At 63.9% G+C, this 21,026-nt stretch overlaps 3 protein-coding genes across 8 annotated transcripts; 1 reads left to right on the plus strand and 2 right to left on the minus strand.

Moving 5' to 3' along the window:
• Positions 1-44: 44 nt before the first annotated feature.
• Positions 45-7,584, minus strand: TPRN (taperin). The gene is made up of 4 exons (XM_082696422.1): positions 5,741-7,584; positions 431-665; positions 247-353; positions 45-143 (listed from the first exon to the last, which is right to left on the minus strand). Exons 1-4 carry the CDS (start codon positions 7,544-7,546, stop codon positions 81-83), a joined length of 2,211 nt encoding a protein of 736 aa, XP_082552548.1. The 5' UTR covers positions 7,547-7,584; the 3' UTR covers positions 45-80.
• A 2,295-nt stretch (positions 7,585-9,879) lies between these two features.
• On the minus strand, positions 9,880-11,175 carry TMEM203 (transmembrane protein 203; the record flags this gene model as incomplete). Its single annotated transcript, XM_082696472.1, has 1 exon — positions 9,880-11,175. One exon carries the CDS (start codon positions 11,173-11,175, stop codon positions 10,765-10,767), a length of 411 nt encoding a protein of 136 aa, XP_082552598.1. The 3' UTR covers positions 9,880-10,764.
• A 230-nt stretch (positions 11,176-11,405) lies between these two features.
• Positions 11,406-20,907, plus strand: NDOR1 (NADPH dependent diflavin oxidoreductase 1; the record flags this gene model as incomplete). Of its 6 annotated transcripts, none has more annotated exons than XM_082696429.1 (14): positions 11,406-11,680; positions 12,079-12,142; positions 16,700-16,797; positions 17,727-17,825; positions 17,908-18,009; positions 18,087-18,296; positions 18,463-18,584; positions 18,680-18,900; positions 18,999-19,106; positions 19,313-19,427; positions 19,563-19,709; positions 19,789-19,907; positions 19,982-20,076; positions 20,164-20,907. In XM_082696429.1, the coding sequence occupies 14 exons, from the start codon at positions 11,406-11,408 to the stop codon at positions 20,306-20,308; spliced, it is 1,920 nt and encodes a 639-aa protein (XP_082552555.1). In that variant the 3' UTR covers positions 20,309-20,907. The 6 variants fall into 6 exon arrangements, with proteins under 6 accessions (XP_082552555.1, XP_082552552.1, XP_082552553.1 ...); XM_082696430.1 differs by having other exon boundaries at positions 11,436-11,680; positions 12,065-12,142; XM_082696431.1 differs by having other exon boundaries at positions 11,452-11,680; positions 12,065-12,142; positions 20,222-20,907.
• Between the last annotated feature and the right edge of the window lie 119 nt (positions 20,908-21,026).

The following is a 21,026-nucleotide window of genomic DNA, read 5'->3' on the forward strand; positions in this document are numbered from 1 at the left end:
GGGGTGCAGAACGAGGGCAGGGCTCCTGGGCACTGCCCAGCTCCCAGGGCTCAGCCTTGGCCATCCTGGCAGGGCCGGGGTCAAAAATAGAGAGCAGGCTCACTGCGGAAGTCTGAGAGGTCACTCTGACTGGCAGGGGTGAGCTGAGAGAGAGGGACGCAGAGATGGGGCTCATCCAGAGGTTAGAGAGAACCCCGCACCGCGCCCCCGTCCCTTGTCAGCCCTCCTAGCCCCAGCCCCGCTCACCATGATCTCCTTGGGTGCTGGCTCTGCCTCCCTCGGAGCCTGTGCCGGTGTCTGCTGCTGCCATTTGTTAAAGGCCACGGAGTGCTTTGGAGTGTAGCTGGACAGGCCTGTGGGCCAAGAAGCACATGTGGACGTGTGGCCCAGGCCACACCCTGGGGCACCCACTCCACAGGTGGGCACTCACCTGAGCTGCCGTCCGGCAGGCGAGGGCTCTCAGGCCCCACACTGTTCACAAAAGTGGCTCGGGGCAGGAAGAGCGCAAAGGGCTTCTCCACCCCATCTGAGCTGCACTCCTCCTCCTCCTCTTCCTCCTCCTCGGCCTCCTCCTGGGCCTCAGCCTCCTCCTCCTGCACCAGGGAGCTCTCAGGGGGGTACTCGAAGGTCGTCTGCAGGCGCTTGTCATTGAAGGAGATCTTCATCTACGGGCAGGAGGCACATTAGCGGGGCCCGGCTACCTGGCCACCAGCGGACCTTGAGCCCGACAGCTGGGCCCAGCGACCCCAAAGAACACGGCAGAGGTGGTCAGGCCTGGGCAGGACCCGAAAGGAGGAGCTGCCCCTCATCAGAGACCACTCTTTTACCTGTATTCTGTAGGGCCAGGCCAGAAGGACCCCAGGAGGATCGGGTCCGGATGCCCATGGCAACCCGGGGCCAGTGTGTCCAGAAACCTGCATCCTGGGCCCCACCGTCTGCTTCCTATCCCAGGCCTGGGCTCATCACCTCGAGTAACCTACCCTTCCCAGGAACCAGATCGTAGCCCCAGCGGGAGCCCAAAGTCTCGGGGTCTCCAGAGCTTCTGTGGCAGCTCCCAGGGTGGAAGGTCTGCCTTCTCAGGGCAGCACCAGCCACACATCCTTCCTAGCGGCTCTGCGTATGGCAGGAGCAGGGTCCAGGTGAATGTACTTCGAGGCCCTGCCTTCCCAGTGGTGAGCAGTCCCTGTGGTTGGCTAGGGCCTCTCTCCAGGGCTGAGCTCACATCTTGGCTCACCAGCCCCCTGAATGAGGCACAGTTCAGCATGGACCACCATGGCTGGGCAAGGACTGGGCACACCCAAGCCCCAGGGTCCCCACGAGGTGACAAAGCAGGGTGGCTGGCACACCTAAGCCCCAGGAAGGTGGCACCAAGGGCCATCACCCTGTTTCACAGACTGCCTCAGAATGGGAACAGAGCTGCCCCCCGTGGGGCTGTGGTGAGCCTCTCCTCCCACCTGCACCGCCCTCTGGTCCTCGTGCCCTCATCGACGCCGCAGGCCGCAGAACTTCACGCCTGAGCAAATCATCTCTCCTCCCACCGGCCTCAGAGCCCAGGCCAGGCTGCTGGTCCTGAGACGAAGCGGGGTCAGCAACGAGCAGGACTGCAGCCGGACCTTCGCCCGCCCTGACCCAGGACCCCCTCCCCACAAGAGCCCCAGGCCTGCTCAGCAGCGCCCAGCCAGGCCCAGCGGGCGGGTAATGAATACGAGAGCCGCCGGCCTGCAGCAGATGGGACCAGCCCTGCGGCAGCTCGAAACATTAAACTCCTGAGCACGGACACCAGCAGGCAGCTCAGGTTCCTCCTCCTGCCTTGGAAGGAGCCACAGTCAGGAGCTGGGCCCCCAGGCAGAGAACCATGGGACCCGGGGACAGCAGGACACGGAGGGGCCTCACAGGAAGGCTGGACTTGCAGCCTGGGCAGCAGAGGGACCCGTGGCACTGGCCTCAGGGGGCAACGCCCGGCGGAGCCGGTGTCCAGAAACAAGGGCACCTGCTCCTGTCACCCCACCGCGCTCCTCCCATGGCCGCACGAGCACACCCCCACGGCCATGGGCATCCCCGTCTCAGCGTGGCGCACACACGGACATCCATTGGGCAAACCTCGGGCCGAAGCCCCGTCCTCTTTGTCCTAGCCCGCCGCACATACAAGAGGTCACGGATAAGAGCAGACAGGTGCAGACCACCCAGGTTAGCCAAAAGCAAGAGCAGAATACCTGTCCCTGTCACTTGAAGGCGTCCTGTCTCTCTACCGGCCCTGCCCCCCCAGGCCCGCCCCAGCCCTCCAGCTGCTTCCCCCTGGGCCGAGCAGGACAGAAGCCCAGGGACCTCCCCCTGCCCCAAGGCTCCACCATGAACAGGGCTTCCAGTCACCCCTGGGTCCATGGCATTGTCCTCAACGACCCTGGGCCCTCCAGGCCCATCCCCCACCGCGGAAGACACAGGAAGGGCTGGCTGCCAGGGCCCGGCCGGATTAGCGTGCCCTCATTCGTCCACATGACCAGCTCCTAGTGGGGAGACCGAGGGGGCTGGGCACACACGGGCACTGAGCCTGGCACGGCCTGGTCAGGCGGGGGCGGGGTGGTCTTCCAGGCTACGGTCTGCACCCAGCTGGGGCCCCGGGCTTGGGTCACATCCCACCTCCCCTTCAGTCTCCACCCTCTGCAGCCAGTGGGGCTCACAGGCCTCCTTGGGGGTGCAGGTCGCTGGGTCACAGGACACCCTGTGACGAATGCTGCCAGGAAGGGGCTGGCCTTGGGCTCGGGGCAGAGGAGCCGGGCGTGGCCAGGGGCCGGCACTGGGCACACCTGGCGGGGGTGGGGGGGTGCTTCACCTGTAGCCTGCAGGTGGTTTCTGGCTTGGCCCGCCTCCAGCTCCCACAGGCCCTTTGCCCCCCTCACCCCGCCCTACCAGTACACACCCAGCTTGGGTTACCAAAGGGCGTCCACCCTGGACTCTGGTCTGGGAGCTGGGTCCAACCAGTCCCTGCCGGCAGCGAGGGACTGCCCTGCCCCCGCTCCCCAGCCCCCTCGGCCTCCTCCCATCCCCCACTTAGTCTGCCCTCTGGGAGGCCGCCCCACACAGCCTCTGCCAGAGCTCCCACAGCGGCTTCCCGATCCTCCCAGTCTAGGGCGGCACCGGCCCAGGGCAGACCCTCCAGCAGGGGGAGGGGAAGCAGCGGAGCAGGGGCCAGCCTGCTCCCGTGGCCTCTGGCTCTGGAAAGCCACTGCAGAAGCCCTAGGGGGAGCGGGAAGGGTGAGAAAGGGCCAGTGGGGAAGTGGGCTCCGAGGGCCAGCGGCCACACCACAGCCCTAAGGACCACCCGGTAAAAGCAGGGTGCTGGGGCGGCACTTCTTCCACAGCTGAGACCAGATGGCCCAGGGTGTCACAGACTGAGCTCTGGGGATGTGCACACGTTCGGGCTGGCAGAGGACCCACAGGTCGGGAGGTGAGGAGGGCCAGACCCTCAGGAGCCTGGCCAGGTGGCCCCTACAACGGGGCCCACACAGCACCAAGCCAACGACCCTGCGGGAGGCGGGGGAGGGCACCAGCTGGATGGTCCCCGCAGCCGCTGCCTGTGGGCTGGGGCAGAGGTGAGAGGAGGCCTGGCCACCAGGCCCCACAGCGGTCAGCCCCTGCCTGGCCATCAGGGGAGGGACAGAGAGGACATCTGCCACTCTGCCAAGAGACAACCAGTAGGGACAAGTCCCCCCCAGGCAGGCCTCCTGGGTGCGCTGTCCACTGGGCACCGCTGCCACCCCAGACAGGCCTGTAACTCTCCAGGTTGTGCCCACACTGACCGGCCGGCTCAGGGGCAGGCTGCCCAGGAGAGCCGGACCTCAGCACCGCCTGGGAGAGGCCCCAGCACCTCCCACCACCCTGGTCAGCCAGCCATGTGGGGGTCAAGGTGAGCAGCGGGCCCCGAGGTCCCCAGTCGGGATGCGGGCACCAGGACAATGGTCCAAACCACCCGCTGGCTGGAGTGGTCCAGCGGCCCGGAGCCCAGAAGAATAGCAGGAGGAATGCCCAGAGGCTTGAGTCGGGGAACGGAGCACACCCGTAACCCAAGCCCAAGCCAGCATCCTGCTCCGAAGGCCTGGGCAGCCCCACGCCTTGGCCCCACGCAACAGGGGTTCTGGCTCTTCCCAGGCTGGGCAGCTGGTGCAGGGGGTGGGGCAGTGCTCACAGCCAGAAGTCACCTCCGACAGATCGTGCTGCCAGGCAGTCCATCTGGACCCCCAGCGCCCTCAGGCTGGCACAGAGATATGGGCCAGGTTGGTCTGAACCGCTCTCCGCTCGGGGCCAGCGCCTGCTTCCTCCCGCCGCTTCCTCCCGCCTTCTCACCCCACCCCTGCCACAAACGACCCCACAGTGCTGTCATCAGCTGCGGGAGGAGTGAATGGGGGCTCTAGAGACAGAAACTAGCACTCAATTCCTGCTCCACAAGCTCCACGACCTCCAGCCACCCTCAGGTTCCTCACCTACAGGGTGGGGGGCTGTTATCACCTCCACTTCTTGGGGCCAGCATGGAAAGGAACTGCCTCCCAGTTCAGGGTCAACCATCAGGAGCAGGCGCAGGGAGGTGGGGCTGTGGCCCACGGCACTACAGAAAGGGTGAGTCAAGGTCAGGCAGGCAAGATGGGCCCACCGGGAGTGCCAAGGCAGGTGGGTGTGGATGCCTGTCCCAGCAGATGGAGCTGGCGGGGGCACCAACGCCCTCACCCAGGAGGGGAGGGTATGTGGAGGAAGAGCAGGGCAAGGCCAGCCCACGGCGGAGGGAGGAGGTGGCTCACGTGCTTAGACAACCAGCAGGCACCAGTGACGGGGGCTTCAGTGACACAAAGCATATCACCACCCCCATCATCCTGAGGAAACTGAGGGTGGTGGCAAAGGTGGCTTCAAGGGTGAGCCACCGGAGAAGCCTGCTAGGTGCCGTCTCAGTTCCAGGGGAAGGCACATCTGCCCGCACCTGCGGACGGGGTCCGGTGGGGCTGGCTGTGGCATTTGCCCCTGCGCCAGACTCAGGTGCTAGAATGACCAGGAAGAATTTGAGGAACGTTGTCTTGTGCCCAGAGGGTTCCGGGCCACTGGGCCGCTGGGGATTAAGACTTCAGCAGGAGTCCTGGTCCCCCAGCTGTGTCTCTCTGCACCTGTGGCCCAGCCTCCCCGGTGAGGGGGAGGGTCTATGCTGCTTCCGGCATCACCCCCCAGGCCTGACACACACTAGGAGGTCAAGTAAACGCTCTCGTGAAGCCAGCTCCTGCTAAGCTCCAGGCCACATGCCTTCTAGGGGAGTTAATCGTTCCCCATGGAATAGTTCCCAGTTCTGCGCCCTGAGGCTGACAGCGGGGTAGGGATCTGATCACACCCAAATCACTGGCCTCCTGCGCCTTCCCACTTCTGTCCTGGCACCTGCGACCCACGTAGGCCAGGACTCCAGAAGACCCAGCCAGGCTACACCCTCAAAGCCAGGGCCGAGGTGGAACTGACAGGCCCAGAACTACTTCTTCCAGCTGGACCCACGATGAGACAGGTCTGCCCCGCCAACCCCAGGTGCAGTCACAGGAACAAAAAGGCCGCCTTGGTGCTGGCTCTCCTGGAGCCCAGACCAGGGATCGCCCCTCCCCAGCTCAGCCCTCCTGGAGCTAGCATGGCCGCCCAGTCCGGGGTTTCCTCTGGTCCCCACAGAAGCCACCCCCTAGCCAAGCCAGGTGTCACCTCTCTCCCCTGCTCCCCGACTGACCTTCTTTCTCGAGGAGCCGGCCTTGGTGAGGCAGGACTTCTCCAGGGCCAGGTAGCCACCGATCACCTCAATCTCATGCACAGTGGGGTAGCGCTTCTTCAGTGTGGCCCCCAGGGCGGTGGGGGGAACTGACGAGTCGCCCGCGTCGTCCTCCTCAGCCTCCTGTGGACTGGGCTCCCCATTGGCCTGCAGGGACCCTGGTTTTCTCTTGGGCACCACGGTGAAGGTGTTGCCACTTAGATACCGGCGCCCTGATGGGTGCCCGGGCCCAGCGGGGTGCAGGGGGCACCAAGGAGGCCCAGCAGCTCCCGCCGAGCAGAGCAGTTTGGCTTCCTGGGGAACCTCATCCTCCGAGTCCACCTCATCGATGAAGGTAACAGGCAGTCCGGGCCTCCCAGGCTCCCTGCCGCTCTTGGCCAGGCTGGGGCCCCCGAGGCCCTCGGCAGGCTTAGCTTCGTCGGCAGCCAGCGGACATAGGGATGGTGAGGACAGCCTCTGCCGCCCAACAGCCTGGTCCACAAGGGCAGCAGCTGGCCTGGCGCAGGCCCCCTCCTTGAACCCCAAGGGGCTCCTCCCTCCAATAGGCACGCTGTCCCTTCCAGGCACCAGCTGGGCTTCAAGCTCCAGGCTTTGGGAGGACCAGCCAACCTCTCTCTCAGGCAGCCTCTCCGCCTGCCTCCCTTCAGGAGGGGCGGGGGCAGAGTCCTTGCGCTTCGGGATGAACAGGAAGGAGTTTCGGGAGTTCACTCGGAGGCTGGCCAGGGCCCGGGCCTGGAGGTCCCCAGCAGGGATCCTGTCTATGTCTGGCTTGGAGGTCCGCCGAATCTCAAAGGAGTCATTGGCGCTGGTGGCCGCGGAGACCCACTGGCGCTGGCTAGGAGTGGCACTGGCAGGGTTGGGTGTGGGCAAGGCCAGGGACGCGGCTGGAGTGGCACTGGGGGTCCCCGGGCTGGGGGGCGGGTGGACCGGGGTATCCCCCGACTCCACCTTTGGCTTCCGCTCGCCCGGCCCAGGTGCGGAGCCCGCGAGGCCGTTGGCAGCTCCGGCTGGGGTCTCGGGGGCTGCAGGCTCGTTCGGGAGCAGGCGAGGGCCAGCGCTGCGGTGCAGGCCCCGAGGGTGGACGGTGAAGGAGTTGCTGCCGGTCCTCTGCAGGAAGTCGCTGCGCCGCGCCCCGGGGCCTGTACCACGGCGCTCAGGCTCGAAGCAGGCCGCGCGCTCACCCACGCGCGAGGCGGCGGGGCCGGGAGCCGGCGGGGGCGGCGGCGGGGTGCGGCCGCGCTCCGGGCTCCCGCGGCGGACCGGCGCGTCGAACTTCTGGAGCAGGCGGCTGACGCGCCCGGGCGGCGGCGGCGCCTCGTACACGAGCACCTCGGCGGCGCGGATGCGGGCGGCCGGGCCGGCGCCGGGGCCGGGGCCGGCGGGCGGGAAGCCCGGTGCCGACTCGATGATGAGGATGTTGTCGGCGTGGATGGTGCGCACGCCGGGCACGCGGCGGTACAGGTCCAGCAGCTGCTGCACCGGCCGCGCCCCCGCCGGCCCCTCGCCGCCGCCGCCCCGCGTCCCGCGCCGCCGCTCCGACTCCAGCCGCATGAACGGGTTCTCGCGAAGCGGGCCCAGACTGTCGGCCAGCACGAGCCGCTCGGCCGCCGGCCCCGAGGGCTCCGCCGCGCCCGCCTCGGCCCCGGTCTCAGGCGCCGCGCCCCCGCCCAAAGCGGCCAGCTTGGCCCGCTTCCGCTCCAAGATCTCCCGTTTCCAGGCGGGCAGCGCGGCGCGGGGCCCTGGGCCCGGCCGCCCCAGGCCGGCCATGGTGCGGAGCGGGCGCCGGAGCCAGCGCGCGCCGGGAACTGCGGTCGCCGCCCGCCGCCGGCCTTCGCGCCGCGGCCACGCCCCCCGGCCGCCGTCGGTCGGGGAGGGGCCGGCTCGGACCCGCCTCGCGGCCCGCGGGCCCACCTATGGCAGGGGAAGGCGGCCGGCCGCGCTGATTGGAGGCGGCTCTCCCTGACCTCTCTTTCCCCGAGGGCCTAGTTGGAGAGCGCCCGTCTCCCGAGCCGGCTTCCATTGGGGAAAGGCCCTCCTGGACACGCCCCCGACCCCTCGCCGCTCATTGGCGACCCCGCTTCCGCCTCTGCGCCATTGGCCTTCAGCGACCGGAGGGCGGAGCCCGGCGGGGGTGGGTCCAGGCGGGCGGTGCCCTCCGGACCGGTGCGCTCAGCCAGGTGGGTGACCTTGGCCGGGCTCGGTCCTTCCTCATCGTGCCCGTACCCAGTCCACCTGTTCCTCACGCTCAGAACCCAGTGGAAGAAGGGCCTGCCCGGGACTGGAGAGCTGTCCGCGCTGGTTCAGGGACTGCCCACCTGTGGTCCTAGCTCTTCCGCGGGACGTCGCGGAGATGCCAACGCTGTAGCCTGACGCAGCGCTGAGTTGCTTCTCAGGCACCCCTAGCTCCTGCCCCTAGCCCCGAGAACTCACCCTTGCTTACACAAGCGGGAGAAGCCCTTCCCCACACTTCGCCAGCCAGGGCCCCCCGAGCAGGGCAGGAGTGCAGAAGCTGCGAGGAGGCGCAGAGAAGGCTCCCCGCACACAGCTCTCCGGTGCGGAGCAGCTCTCCGCCCTGCTTCCCCACACCACTCCTCTTTCTCTGAACTTCCCTCATCCCAAGGCTGGAAGGGGTGCCAATGACCTTAAGGGCACAGCTTCCTCGCCCACGTGCCATTTAGAACCAACCATACTTGGAGGCGCAGGGGAGCCAAGGGGGCCTGTTGCCTGCCTTCCCCCTCACCTCTCCTGCACTCAGCACTTGCTCAGTAATAGCACTACTGCGTGCAACAGCACCCACCCTTCAGGGACAGGGCTCCAAGGACACTGGGGCTCTGGACAGACGGGGGGGCAGGCTTCGACCTGGGGTACCCTCCTCAGTTTCTGGGTCCCATGGTGGTCCACACCACCACTCTTTAACAGTGACTTACTCCTTTCCACTTTACGAAGCCGAAAAAACACTGGATTTCAGCCTTCCAGAAGTCGCGCTTCTATTTCTCAGGACTCTGGTCAAATCACTTTTCCAAAGGAAACGAAGCCTTCCTATGCCCATTACTTCTATACCAACAGGATCATTCAATTCTGAACTATAGAATGAAGCAAGATACGACAAAACATGCAACCTAAAAATAACATTAAAAGAAAACCCACCCCCAGGGTGCTTGGCTGGCTCAGTCAGAAAAGCATGCGCCTCTTGATCTCAGGGTCCTGTGTTCAATCCCCATGCTGGCTGTAGAGATTACATAAATAAACTTTAATAAAATAAAAAATAAAATAAAGAAAACACCCTGGTAATGTTCAGCTTCTGATTTTGACGCAAATATGCCAGTCCTCAGTAGAAAGCTATGTTGTAGCCGTGGTACAAACCAGACCAGTGTCCAACACAAGCATCTCAGTGGCTCAGGCCGTTCAGCATCCACTCCAGGCAGAGGGTCCCAAAGCTGTTTCACTGAAGTAAGGGTCTGCCAACCTGTGCTGTAAAGGGCCAGACAGCAAATGTCTCTGCTAGCGGTTCTCATCAGGGACAGTGTTGTCCCCCAGACTTGTTAATGTATGCAGATCCTTCTACTTGCCACGAGTGAGGGGGCCTCCTGGCATCTACTGAGTGGAGGTGAAACGCTACAATGCTCAGAACAGCACCCCTACCCCGCCCCAATGAAAGAATGATCTGACCCAAAAGGCCAAGAGTGCCAACTGCAAGCCACATTCATTTTCTGTCACATTTTGTTTTTATAACCCTTTGAAATGTAGAAATCACTCTCAGCTAATGTACTCCCAGTACAAAAAGAGCCCTCAGGCCACAGTCTGACCCCTGCTGCACAGTAAAGCCTACGAGGACCACACACTGGCAGGAAAACAAGGCTCTGGTGTCACACAAACTACTCAGCAGGTCCTCAACACAGTCCTACCCTATGTTGTCTTTACCCTGGTCACCAGGCCAGGAAGACAAACTTCTCGGAGGGAGCGCCCCCACGCACCAAAGAAGCCCTAGTGCATTCCAGTCTCCCACAGTCAGCTTTGTAACCAGCTACGTGAACACAGGGGGGCGCATCTCAGCACTCATGTGATTTCACCCTCAAGAGGTCAGGCAATCACTACCCATCTCAGCAAAACATTCTTATTTTATTTTTATCTCAGCAAACGTTCGCATTTGGCACCCGACTGGCATTAAAGACCCCAGGCCAACAAATGTGAGCCAAGACCATTTCCAGGTCTTGGAATGCCTATGAGCGTTAAAGATGCTACTCTCCTCTGTCCCTTAGGAAGGCCTAAATCTGTCCCAGGTGTGCTAACAGTGCTGGCCACAAGGTGGTAGAAAAGTTGCGATCAGCTGGGACAGGAAGCCAAGCGGTGCTTTATAAGCAAAGTTCTCTCAGGTGACAGATCTCCAAGTACAGGGTCCCAATCATGCTTACTCAACGTACTTCTGTCTGCCTGGAATAAAAAGACAGGGCCATCCTCCCCCAGTAGCTCAGGGAAGGGGATGCAAGCTCATTTACGCTTTTCAGAGCTCAAGCATCTAAGTAAGTCTTGTCGGATGGACAGGGCAGCCAGCTCTTAGGGGAGCGCTGCGGGGCAGAGGAGACCCTGAGTCAGGCTTTGCAGCCTTTGCACAGGGAGTCCTTTCCCAAGATCCATGAAAATACTCAGAGCCCATCAGGACATCTTACATATATGCAGTTTCCAACTGTCAGAGGAATTCTGCACTCTCTGGCCAGGGTCCTTCTCGGCATCTCAATTCAAAGATTCGCTGTTCAAAGCATGAAATAGCGAGAAACACATTTTAAGGACCAAGGCTGCTCTTTCCAGCCCCGCTGAGGGGGCCGTATAAGACATGGTTGGTACAGAGAACACTGGGCACTGGCCAGGACGGGAGCTGGCTTTGCTTTCAGACCCAGACTTCTCCTGTGGTGCGAGGGAGGTAGGACCTCAGCCTGGGGTCCAGCATCCTACGTATGCAGGGTCCCCTCTCCGGCCTTTCTGCGGGGCTAGTTGACCCTACAGGCGCGGATCATGAGCAGCTGCAGGAGAATGAAGACTGGAGACGTGATCAAGCCGAACCAGAGCTCCCGAGTCTGTTCCACCAGCTTCTGGCACAGTAACATCTCGAAGACAAACTTGAGGCTAAGAACCGTGAGGACCCAGAAGAGGCGGAGCACGGCCAACCGCTTCTCTCCGTCCTGGAAGAGGCGCACCGACACGATGGTGGTGAAGTAGGTGCTGAGCCCATCGGCGGCGAAGAAGGGCACAAACACGTTCCACCAGGAGAGGCCGGGAGCCAGGCCGTCCACACGCAGCGCCAGCAGCACGGAGAACACCAGCAGGGCCAGCAGGTGCACGAAGATCTCGAAGGTGGCGAAGCCCAGCCACTGCACCAGCTCCCGGAGCGAGAAGAGCATCGCGCCGGCTGAGCGCGGGCCCGGGCGCGGCCGAGCGTCCCACCGGCCGGGCTGCGCCTCCTCTCCCCGCGGGCCTCGCCGGCGCCTGCTGCCGTCGCTGCTGCGGCGAGCGGCGGCCAGGGAGCGGCTCCGGCTGTCCCGGCCCTCGGCGCTGGCGCGACGCCACTACCCTCGCCCCAGCCCCGGACCCCGGACCGGCCGCTAGCGGACGCCCGCCTCTCCCGGACGCCATGCCCTGCGGGGCGCGGTCTGAGGGCGTCACTTCCGGCCGCCACCGGAAGTCGGAAGTCCACACGGGTCCGGGCCGCCCGGGCTCGCGCGAGTGTGAGGAGGCGCGGTGCCGGGCTGCGGGCGTCGGCCGGCCGCCCGGATGCCGAGCCCGGGGCTTCTCGTGCTCTTCGGCAGCCAGACAGGCACGGCTCAGGATGTGTCGGAGAGGCTGGGCCGCGAGGCTCGGCGCCGGCGGCTCGAGTGCCGCGTGCAGGCCCTGGACTCTTACTCCGTGGTGAGGGCGCCCTGGGGTCTCGGCGGGGAGACCGAGCTGCCTGGGGCGCCAGCGCCGCGTCCGAGCCCGCGACCGCAGGGCGCCGCGTCTTGTCCGGCCGCGGGCCCTTCGTTTGTGGCGGGAAGACTTGGGGGCAGTGGCTCGGCTCAGCACCTGGAGGGAGGAGCGGGCGAGGTGGGAGGGGGGCCCTGCCGGGGAGGGGGGGGCCCTGCCGGGGAGGGGGGGCATGCCGGGGAGGGGGGGGCATGCAGGGGACTGGGGCCCTGCAGGGGAGGGGGGACCCTGCCGGGGAGGGGGCCGGCCGCTCGGCCCACCGCCCCGAGGGAAGCGGGGGATGCCTAGTCATTGCAGCGCGAGGTCTTACTCGTGTGTCTTTCCCTTGAGGTGAATCTGATTAGGGAGCCCCTGGTGATATTTGTTTGTGCGACTGCGGGCCAAGGGGACCCTCCCGACAACATGAAGGTAAGGCTGACCCGAAGGCTCTGCCCAGGCGCTCAGGTCACTGCGCGGACCCTCCCTCCGTTGTCCCTGGCCGGGAGTCCCAGAAGCACAGGAAAGCTGCCCCTCCGTACCTGCTGCCCATTGGCTATGGATTTGGAAGGGTCTCTTCGGAAGGAGCTGGGGGCTGTGGCTGTCCTCGCTAATAAACGCTTCACAGGCCACCGAATCGCCTTGATCTCCATTTTAACCCTTAATAGTTTCTCCAGGGCTGTCTGTGGATCGGGCCTGGGTCTCTGTGTGTATTTCAAAACCGTTAGACCTTTCCAGAACATTCTTCTATTCTTTGAACATCTTTTGAGCACACCTACTCCAAGCATGATCCAGTGCTGGGAATCCGGCCGCGAGCCTGTTTCTGTCCTCACGGCGCTCACGGCGTAGCAAAAGCAACCACCGTCACAGGCGGTTACGGTGCTAGGAGATCCCTGCCGCCTGCGAAAGTACCAGATGTCACGGGGGCATTCGTAAAAGCTGGGGACTCAGGGAGAGCTTTCTGGAAGCAAGGCATGTAGGCTCAATCCTGAGGATACGTGGGGGCTGGCCCGGGAAGAAGGAGCAGCCTGTGCAGCCGAGAAAAGAGCAGCTCCAGGAAGAGTAGGAAGCAGCTCTGTGGGACAGAGGCAAGGGGAGCCTCGGGGCGGGAGGAGAGAGGAGAGGCAGGAGGCCGGAACTGATCCCAGGGAGCCCGGCAGCCACAGCAAGGGGGACGGACCCGATGTGAGACGCCGTGCGATCCACTGGGGACACTCCAGCAGAACGGCCGCTTGTCAGTAGGGAGGGCGGGCTGTGGAGCAGGAACAGTTCCAGGGGACACATGGTACGGGCAGGACTGGCGGCCTGGACCAGGAGGGCTGCAGATGGAAGAGAAGAAGAGGGGCGCCCCAGAGATGGCAGGGTGAGATCGAGAGGACGTGGACTCAAACGGGGACTGGGGCTCAGGGGCCGGAACGGATGGAAGTTCCAGGCTCGGAGATAGAGACCAGGGGGGTCAAGGGCTAGGTGTCGTTCAGGTGGGGTTGCAAGGTCAGGGGGCAGCTCTGGCGAGGATCCTGGGTGAGGCTTGAAAAAGGAAGCTCCTCCCTCCCTCCGGAGACAGGTGGCCCTGAACACCAGGGGCAGGAGAGGTAGAGGAAAGCCTGGGAGGGCAGCAAACAGAGGGAGTGTACCAAATCCAAGGTCAAGGGCACAGAGGTGACTCCTGAGAGGAAGGCTTCCAGCTCTCAGAGCTGCACAGAAGTAAAGTAAGATAAGGCCTGAGCAGCACTGGCGGGGTTTATCAGCAAAGGGCTTGCTGGTGACTTTGGGGAGACCAGTCTCAGGGACCTACAGGGAGAGAAGTGGGTCACGGGGCCAACAGCTAAGTGAGTGGAGAGGATCTTAGGAATGTCTCTACATTAAATGAAGAGGGCGCCCGGGTGGCTCAGTCAGTTAAGTGTCTGCCTTCGGCTCAGGTCATGATCCCAGGGTCCTGGGGTTGAGCCCCACATCGGGCTCCCTGCTCAGCGGGGAGCCTGCTTCTCCCTCATGCCTCTCCTCCCCCAGCTTGTGCTCCCTTGCTTGCTTCCTCACTCTCTCTCAAATAAGTAAATAAGATCTTATTTATTTATTACACAGAAAGAGGAGACACAGCCAGAGAAGGAACACAGGCAGGGGGAGTGGGAGAAGGAGAAGCAGGCTCCCCGCTGAGCAGGGAGCCTGACGTGGGACTCGATCCCAAGACCCTGGGATCATGACCTGAGCCGAAAGCAGACGCTTAGCAATTGAGCCACCCGGGCATCCCTAAATAACTAAAAACTTTAAAAAAAAAAAAAAAAGGAAAGAAAAAAAGACCTGTTAAATGCTGGGGGGGTGAAAAAATAAAAAACAAGTAAAAAAAAAAATGCTGGGGGTGGGGCGACGGGGAGAAAGAGGCTTAAGACCGAAGAGCAGGGTCCTGGCCCGAGTCGTACGGCAGAGTGCGGGAGGCCTGGGGCCGTGACTCCGACACAGTCCGGAGCGGCCTCTTGGACAGGAAGAGGAACAGGGGAGAAGCCGGATCTGAGGGGACCGGAAGCAGGAGGCACGGGAGGGAAGGGGAGATGAAGACATCTGGGAGGTCAGCTGGGCTGGGGTGCAGACCGGGTATCAGACGCCAACAGCACAAAGGAGGCGATGGCCGTCCCCGGGTGTGGTGGACACGTTCGGCGGCAGGCACAGACCCCACTGTGGAGGAGGTCAGGACAGAGCCCTCCCCAGCTGAAGCAGGGCCCGGAGGCTCCTCGGAGAAGCCGCAGACTGAGGTCCCAGGGACACGGAGGAGGGGGCTGGTCCCTGCTGGAGACCCGGCTTGGTGACCGGCTGTGTACTGAACGGGAAGGCTCTGGCCGCCTGGCCTTGGTCCTCAGAGCCCTGAGGTCAGGCACACGCTCCCAGGCAGTGGACAGGCGGAGCCCTCTGTCAGGAAAGGGAGTCACCACAGTGGGGAACCCACAGGGGGTGACAGGCCTGAGCTCACGGTTTCCTGTCAGTTTCTTAAGTGCAAGGAGACCAGGAGGAACTGCCATGCCCTCAAGGAACAACACAGATGCTTCCAGGGACATAAGCGGGAGGAGCAGAGGCAGGGGAGACCCTCCAGGGCCCACACCCATGGAACAAGAGCGCGGGAAACAGGACAAGCCTGGAAGCCGAGGAAACACCCGAAAACTTGAAAAGATTAGAGTTGAGATCTTCTGGAAAGTTGAACAAACCGTGAGCTAGGACACAAAGCAAATCAAAACCCTAAGGTCATCTGAGTAACCTCAGAAGGTGAACCGTAGGGTGGGAAGAAACTGACCAAAGAGAGTCACGGCGTCCCAGAAGGGCACCCGGGACAGGCCTGCCTGGGAGGAACGGCTCCGGCCAAGGCATGCGGCGGTGGTTGCAGCCCTTGGGCACAGACCACAGAACACGGGAGGACACTGGCTTCTCGGCCCCCATGGCCCAGCTGGACCAGCTTGGAGCAGGGGCTCGGGCTCTTTGGTAAGAGGGTTTCCCGTGGAAGTGTGCCCCGCAAACCTGCGGGCCCCTGCGGAGGGAGGACGCGGCCGTGCTCGGATGCAGAGCTGCAAGAAGTGTTCCTTGGCTGGGCCTCTTCTCGGCGCCTAAGGGGCTTCAGGAAACCGGTCTCTAAGGAGGTGCGCTCTGGAGAGGTCCCGGGAGGCAGACCGGGCACAGTCCCCAGTGCAGCGGGCAGACCCAGGACAGGGCCGGAGTCCCTGTACCGCAGAGGGCCTCTGTTTCTGGAGATAAGCAGCAGAAGGGAGGTGGAGTGCCCTGACATCTTGCAGCGCACACACAAGCAGGGGTCGCCAGGGCTCTGGTCTCCGTGGCTGAAGGTGACGGGACTCCGTCACCATGTTGGGCAAGTATGCCTGGAGGCTGGGACAGAGTGTGGCCCAAGACATGCTCCCATGAGGACCCCAGGCAGGAAGGAGAGGCACTGGGCTGTGACCTTGGGGGTCCGGGTGTAAGGCTGCAGGGATGGGCAGATGCATGGAGATGAGGGTGCCCAGGGTTGGGGACAGCTCTGGGTCCTTGGCCAGCACAGTGAGTGAGGTGGGGAGCCGTGGGGCGGCAGTGAGTGTGAAACACGCTGATGTGGGCTCGGGGCCAGGAGCGGGCTCCAAAGGAGAGAAACTTCCCCTTCCACCCACCACTGATGGGCTGCAGGGCCTGACATCTCGGCCCAGAGGGGTGCCTGTGGCAGCCTGGGCTTCGGAGCTGGGGGTGGGGCGTCCAGGACACAGGACTGTAGTCTGAAGGAGTAAGCCACCCGCGGGGAGACCCAAGCAGGGGCGGGTGCTTCCCCCACCTGGAGAGAGCGGTGGGAAAAAGCTGTGGCCTTCCTGGGGTGGACCTCAGGAACCTTAGTCCCAGGGGCCCTTTGCCCCGATGGGGTGGAGCTCCATGTTCTGGTGGTGCCTCTGGGGCAGCTCACTGACTGTTTTTTTTGTTTGTTTGTTTGTTTGTTTTTTAAGATTTTACTTATTTATTTGACAGAGATCATAAGCAGGCAGAGAGGCAGGCAGAGAGAAGGGGAAGCAGGCTCCCCGCCGAGCAGAGAGCCCGATGTGGGGCTCAATCCCAGGACCCTGAGATCATGACATGAGCTGAGGGCAGAGGCTTTAATCCACTGAGCCACCCAGGCGCCCCTTATCATTTCATTTTTTTTTTTTTTAAAGATTTATTTATTTGAGAGAGGGAGGGAGAGGCAGAGGTAGTGTACCTCGTGCAGTCCTCAGTACCCGGCCTGGGGCTCTATCTCAGGAGGGAGGCAGGAGATGAAACCAAGCCCCCTGGGGCAACTTTCTTTTGTGCGATTTTTCTGCTTTTTCCCAATTCCCCCTCCCACCCCATTGTAATAGAATAAAAAAGTGGTGTTGTTTTAATAACAAAGGTCTAGAGGAACAGGGTGGCTCCAAGAGGCGGTTCCTTTCTACCTGGCCCTGCGACCCGTTGCTCAAAGCAGGGCCTCTCTCCTCTAACTTTGGCTTCTGGCTGCAGAATTTCTGGAGGTTCATATTCCGGAAGAATCTGCCACCGACCTCCCTCTGTCAGACAGACTTTGCTGTCCTGGGCCTCGGGGACTCCTCGTATGCCAAGTAAGTAGGGGCAGGAGGGCCACTGGCCTGCAGGAACTGTCCTCCAGGTCGAGCACAAAGTGTCCCAGTACTGGGAATGGTGACTCGGCCCCCAGGGCTCCCGCTGGACCTTGGGCGGGGACCAGGCTGCCTGTCCTGCTTCTGCAGTGACCACCGGGGAGCATCTGGGTTTTAAAGAGTGCTCGGGGCACAGACTGGAAACTGGCAGGCAGCAAAGGGGGGGTCTTCTAGGGCAGGAGGTGATGTCTGGACCTGCCCAGCATCCTAGGTTGATATGGGACCCACGGCAGCAAAGGCCCACTGACTCCCCACTCTCAGAGAAACACATAGGAGATATGTGGGCTTACAGAGGGCAGTGGGAACAAGCGAGGGGCACAGAAGACCCGCCCAGCCCCGGGAGCCGCTCCGTAGCACCACTTCCCTGGGTGGGCTGTGACCTCCTTGGCCTTTCTCCCTCTCGGGTTTTCAGGACACCCACGTCCTAAGCAAAGAGTACTACTGCTTTCCTTCTCAGGGTAGCACCGAGGGCTTTGCGTTGAAGGGAATGTCCGTTGTCAGGTCACTGAGACGTGGAAGCCTCTAGCTGTGTGGCGCAGGGGCTGAGGGAAGGCCGGCCGGGTGCCGGCGCTGGGTGCCGGGTGCCACAGCCTGCAAAGCCAGGCGCAGCCGGTGCAGGGCTGGGAGGGCTCAGCCGAGGACGACGGGAAGCCGCGGCAGCATGACAGTCCTCTGCTGGGTGGTGGTCTTGTTCCGTGCCTCGCGTGGGCACGGTGGCAAACACAGGCTGGAGGGTGGGTGGGGGTGGGGAGCCCCTCCTGCCCATATCCCTGCCCAGCCCATGAGGCCCCGTGGGCTCATTTGGGGCTGCTTCCCCTTCACTGCCCTGCGGCCGGGGCTGGGTGTGCCCAAGCCTCGCTCCCTCTCCGAAGGTTCAATTTTGTGGCCAAGAAGTTACACCGTCGGCTGCTGCAGCTCGGGGGCCGCGCCCTCCTGCCCGTGTGCCTGGGCAATGACCAGCATGAGCTGGGGTGAGTGGGGTGGGGGCACTCCCCTGCAGGCCCAGCCGCGGGCAGGCCCCCCCAGGCTAGCACGCACATGCTCTCCCTCCAGGCCTGATGCTGCCATCGACCCCTGGCTGCACGATCTGTGGGAGAAGGTGCTGGTACTGTACCCTGTGCCCCTTGACCTTGGTGTGATCCCCGCCGGAGTCCCGTGAGTGTGGGCCGACAGGTGCAGCGGCGCAGCCTGAGCCCTGACGACAGCCTGACCAGTGTGTACCCTCTCCATAGTTTGCCCCCCAAGTTCACCGTGCACTTCCTCCCGGAGGCCCCCATGATACGCTCTGAGGAGCAGCCTGGGGCCAGCACAGACCTTCCAGGTCCACCTTCAGAGCAGCAGCCCTTCCTGGCACCCATGGTCAGCAACGAGAGAGTCACCGGCCCCTCGCACTTCCAGGATGTTCGGCTGATCGAGTTTGACATCACAGGCTCGGGGCTCAGGTGAGGGGCCTGAGACACCAGTGGGTGGAGCGGGGCTGGGGGGCTGGGGGTGCGGGTCAGACAGCAGGGAGACACTTGCCCCCGAGGACCCCTCTGCCGGCACCCTTCCTGCACCCCCGGTGCCCTGCGCACCCCGGCCCACTCTCCCAGAGGCTTTCCTGCACAGCTTTGCAGCCGGCGACGTGGTACTGATCCTGCCCGAGAACGCGGCCAGCCACACCCAGCAGTTCTGCCAGGTGCTGGGCCTGGACCCAGATCAGACCTTCACCCTGCTGCCTCAGGAGCCCGGTGAGCGCGGGGCCCCGTGGGGGCCCAGCTGTGGGCACGTGCTCTCCCTACTCTGCTGGGGTCTGCTCAGCCCTCCCCCTGTCCTCCCGCTGCAGGTGTGCCCTGCCCGGCACGGCTGCCCCAGCCCTGCTCCGTGAGGCACCTTGTGTCACACTACCTGGACATTGCCAGCGTGCCCCGCCGTTCCTTCTTCGAGCTCCTGGCCTGTCTCTCTCCCCACGAGCTGGAGCGGGAGAAGCTGCTGTACTTCAGCTCCCCCCAGGGTCAGGAGGAGCTGTACGCCTACTGCAGCCGGCCTCGCAGGACCATCCTGGAGGTGTGAGCCGCCGTGGGCAGGTGGGCGGGCCCAGGGCTCCAAGCCACAGCCTCGAGGGGCCGTGCCGGCCGTGCCCACCCGAGGCCGTGTCTGCCCAGGTGCTGTGCGACTTCCCGCACACGGCGGGAGCCATCCCTGCGGACTACCTGCTGGACCTCATCCCCCCGATCCGCCCGCGGGCCTTCTCCATCGCCTCCTCTCTGCTGGTGAGGCCCACGGGGCAGGGCCCAGAGCTGGCCTTAGGGATGCTGGGTAGGCCGCAGGCAGGCGTATGGGGGGCGGGGGGCCCCGTTCCTCCACGTCTGCCCCACATCTGGGCCCAGCCCTCGGGGGAATGGGTCGAGCTTGAAGCCAGGGCGGACGGAGGCCAGGAGAGCCCAATGGAGCCGGCAGCCAGCGTCCCGTCCCTCAGGCTCGCCCATCCAGGCTGCAGATCCTCGTGGCTGTGGTGCAGTACCAGACACGCCTCAAGGAGCGCCGCCGGGGCCTCTGCTCCTCCTGGCTGGCCTCGCTGGATCCCGGGCAAGGTGACCCCTCGTTTTCTGGAGGGGCGTGCAGAGGACTGGGCCTGGGGCCTCCGTTCTCCCCTGTCCCGCACGGCCAGTGCCAGGCTAGGGCACTGGTCCTCGGCACCCCTTCACACCACCTCTCTCCTGCCGTAGGACCTGTCCAGGTGCCGCTGTGGGTGCGGCCCGGGGGCCTGACCTTCCCAGAGACCCCAGACACACCTGTAATCATGGTGGGCCCTGGCACTGGCGTGGCCCCTTTCCGAGCAGCTGTCCAGGAGCGCGTGGCCCAGGGCCGGAATGGTGAGCACACAGGATCTCGGGCAAGGCGGCGGCTGGAGCCTGCAGAGCCAAGCCTCAAGGCCACCCTGTGTTCCCCCAGGAAACTTTCTGTTCTTTGGCTGCCGCTCGCGCCACCAGGACTTCTACTGGGGGGCTGAGTGGCTGGACCTGGAGAAGAGGGGCTGCCTCACCCTCTTCACAGCCTTCTCCCGGGAGCAGGTGGGTGTGCTTGGAGGGGTGGGGAGGGGGCCGCGATGCAGTCTCACCCCCCGCCCCCTGCCATGTCCCTATAGGAGCAGAAGGTGTATGTGCAACATCGGATCCGGGAGCTCGGGCCGCTGGTGTGGGAGCTGCTGGAGCACCGGGGCGCCTACTTCTACCTGGCAGGGTGAGCCTGGGCCGCTGGGGGGGGACGGCGGCCAGCCCTTGCAGGGGGGTCCCAGACGCGCTGAGCCCTCCTGCCCTGTCCCTTCAGCAATGCCAAGTGCATGCCCGCAGACGTGTCGGAAGCCCTGACGTCTGTCTTCCGGGAGGAGGGCGGGCTCTCCAGCCCTGATGCAGGCGCCTACCTGGCCAGGCTCCAGCGGACACTGCGTTTCCAGAGTGAGACTTGGGCCTGAGGAGCCATCTTGCTGGCCTGGGCCCCTCTAGCCACCGCCCTCTAGGAGGCCGCCAACCTCTCCGCCTCCCTCTCCGCCCCCCCCCCCGCCCCGTCCCCTGCACAGCCTCGCTCTGGTCCACCTGGGGCTCTGTCCTCAGCCCCGACGCCACTGCCCGTGCGGCACCCCGCCATGCCCCCATCCAGGGTTCCAGGCTCCTGCTGGCCTTTTCCCACTGGCCCAACATGGGTCCTGGTCAGGGTGGTCCCTGGACTGCGCCACCCTGCGTGGGGACGGTGCCTCAAGAAGGAGTGGGCAGCCTGACGGCCATCCGGACTCCCCAGACGACACAGGAACCTGGGGGCTGGGGAACCCCAGGGCACCTTTGGAGGTGGTGCAGGGTCTCTGGGAGTGCCACATGCCACCTCCCTTTGCCCTCGGGGACAACGGGCTCCCAGCCACCCTCTGCCACCAAGCACCTGGTGCCACCTCAGGGCCTCACGGGGCTCTGGCCAGGCTGGAAGTCAGTGAGGGTCAGAGCAGAGGGAGGAGGCCCCCAGCCAGTCAGACTTTCCCCGCCCCAGTCCTGGAAAGGCTCAGTAAAAAAAGTCATGGGCTCTGTTTGGCTGTTCCTGACATGCTCTTCCTTCTGACTGTCTTGGTACCTTGCGGGGAGGTTGCTGGGGCCTGCAGTGGGTCTGGATGGGACGGCTGTCCGTAGTGGGCACTGCACCATTGC

Source organism: Mustela nivalis (assembly GCF_964662115.1).
Source record: "Mustela nivalis genome assembly, chromosome: 13".
In the NCBI taxonomy this organism is placed as follows: domain Eukaryota; kingdom Metazoa; phylum Chordata; class Mammalia; order Carnivora; family Mustelidae; genus Mustela; species Mustela nivalis.

What these genes read in the sequence shown, in the direction of transcription:
- TPRN (XM_082696422.1), bottom strand. Translation starts at nt 7,546, where the DNA reads ATGGCCGGCCTGGGGCGGCCGGGCCCAGGGCCCCGCGCCGCGCTGCCC. An exon ending in CCGGCTCCTCGAGAAAGAAG is followed by an intron (nt 666 to 5,740) that starts GTCAGTCGGGGA and finishes TCCTGCCCGTAG; the next exon opens with ATGAAGATCTCCTTCAATGA. An exon ending in CCTGCCGGACGGCAGCTCAG is followed by an intron (nt 354 to 430) that starts GTGAGTGCCCAC and finishes CTTGGCCCACAG; the next exon opens with GCCTGTCCAGCTACACTCCA.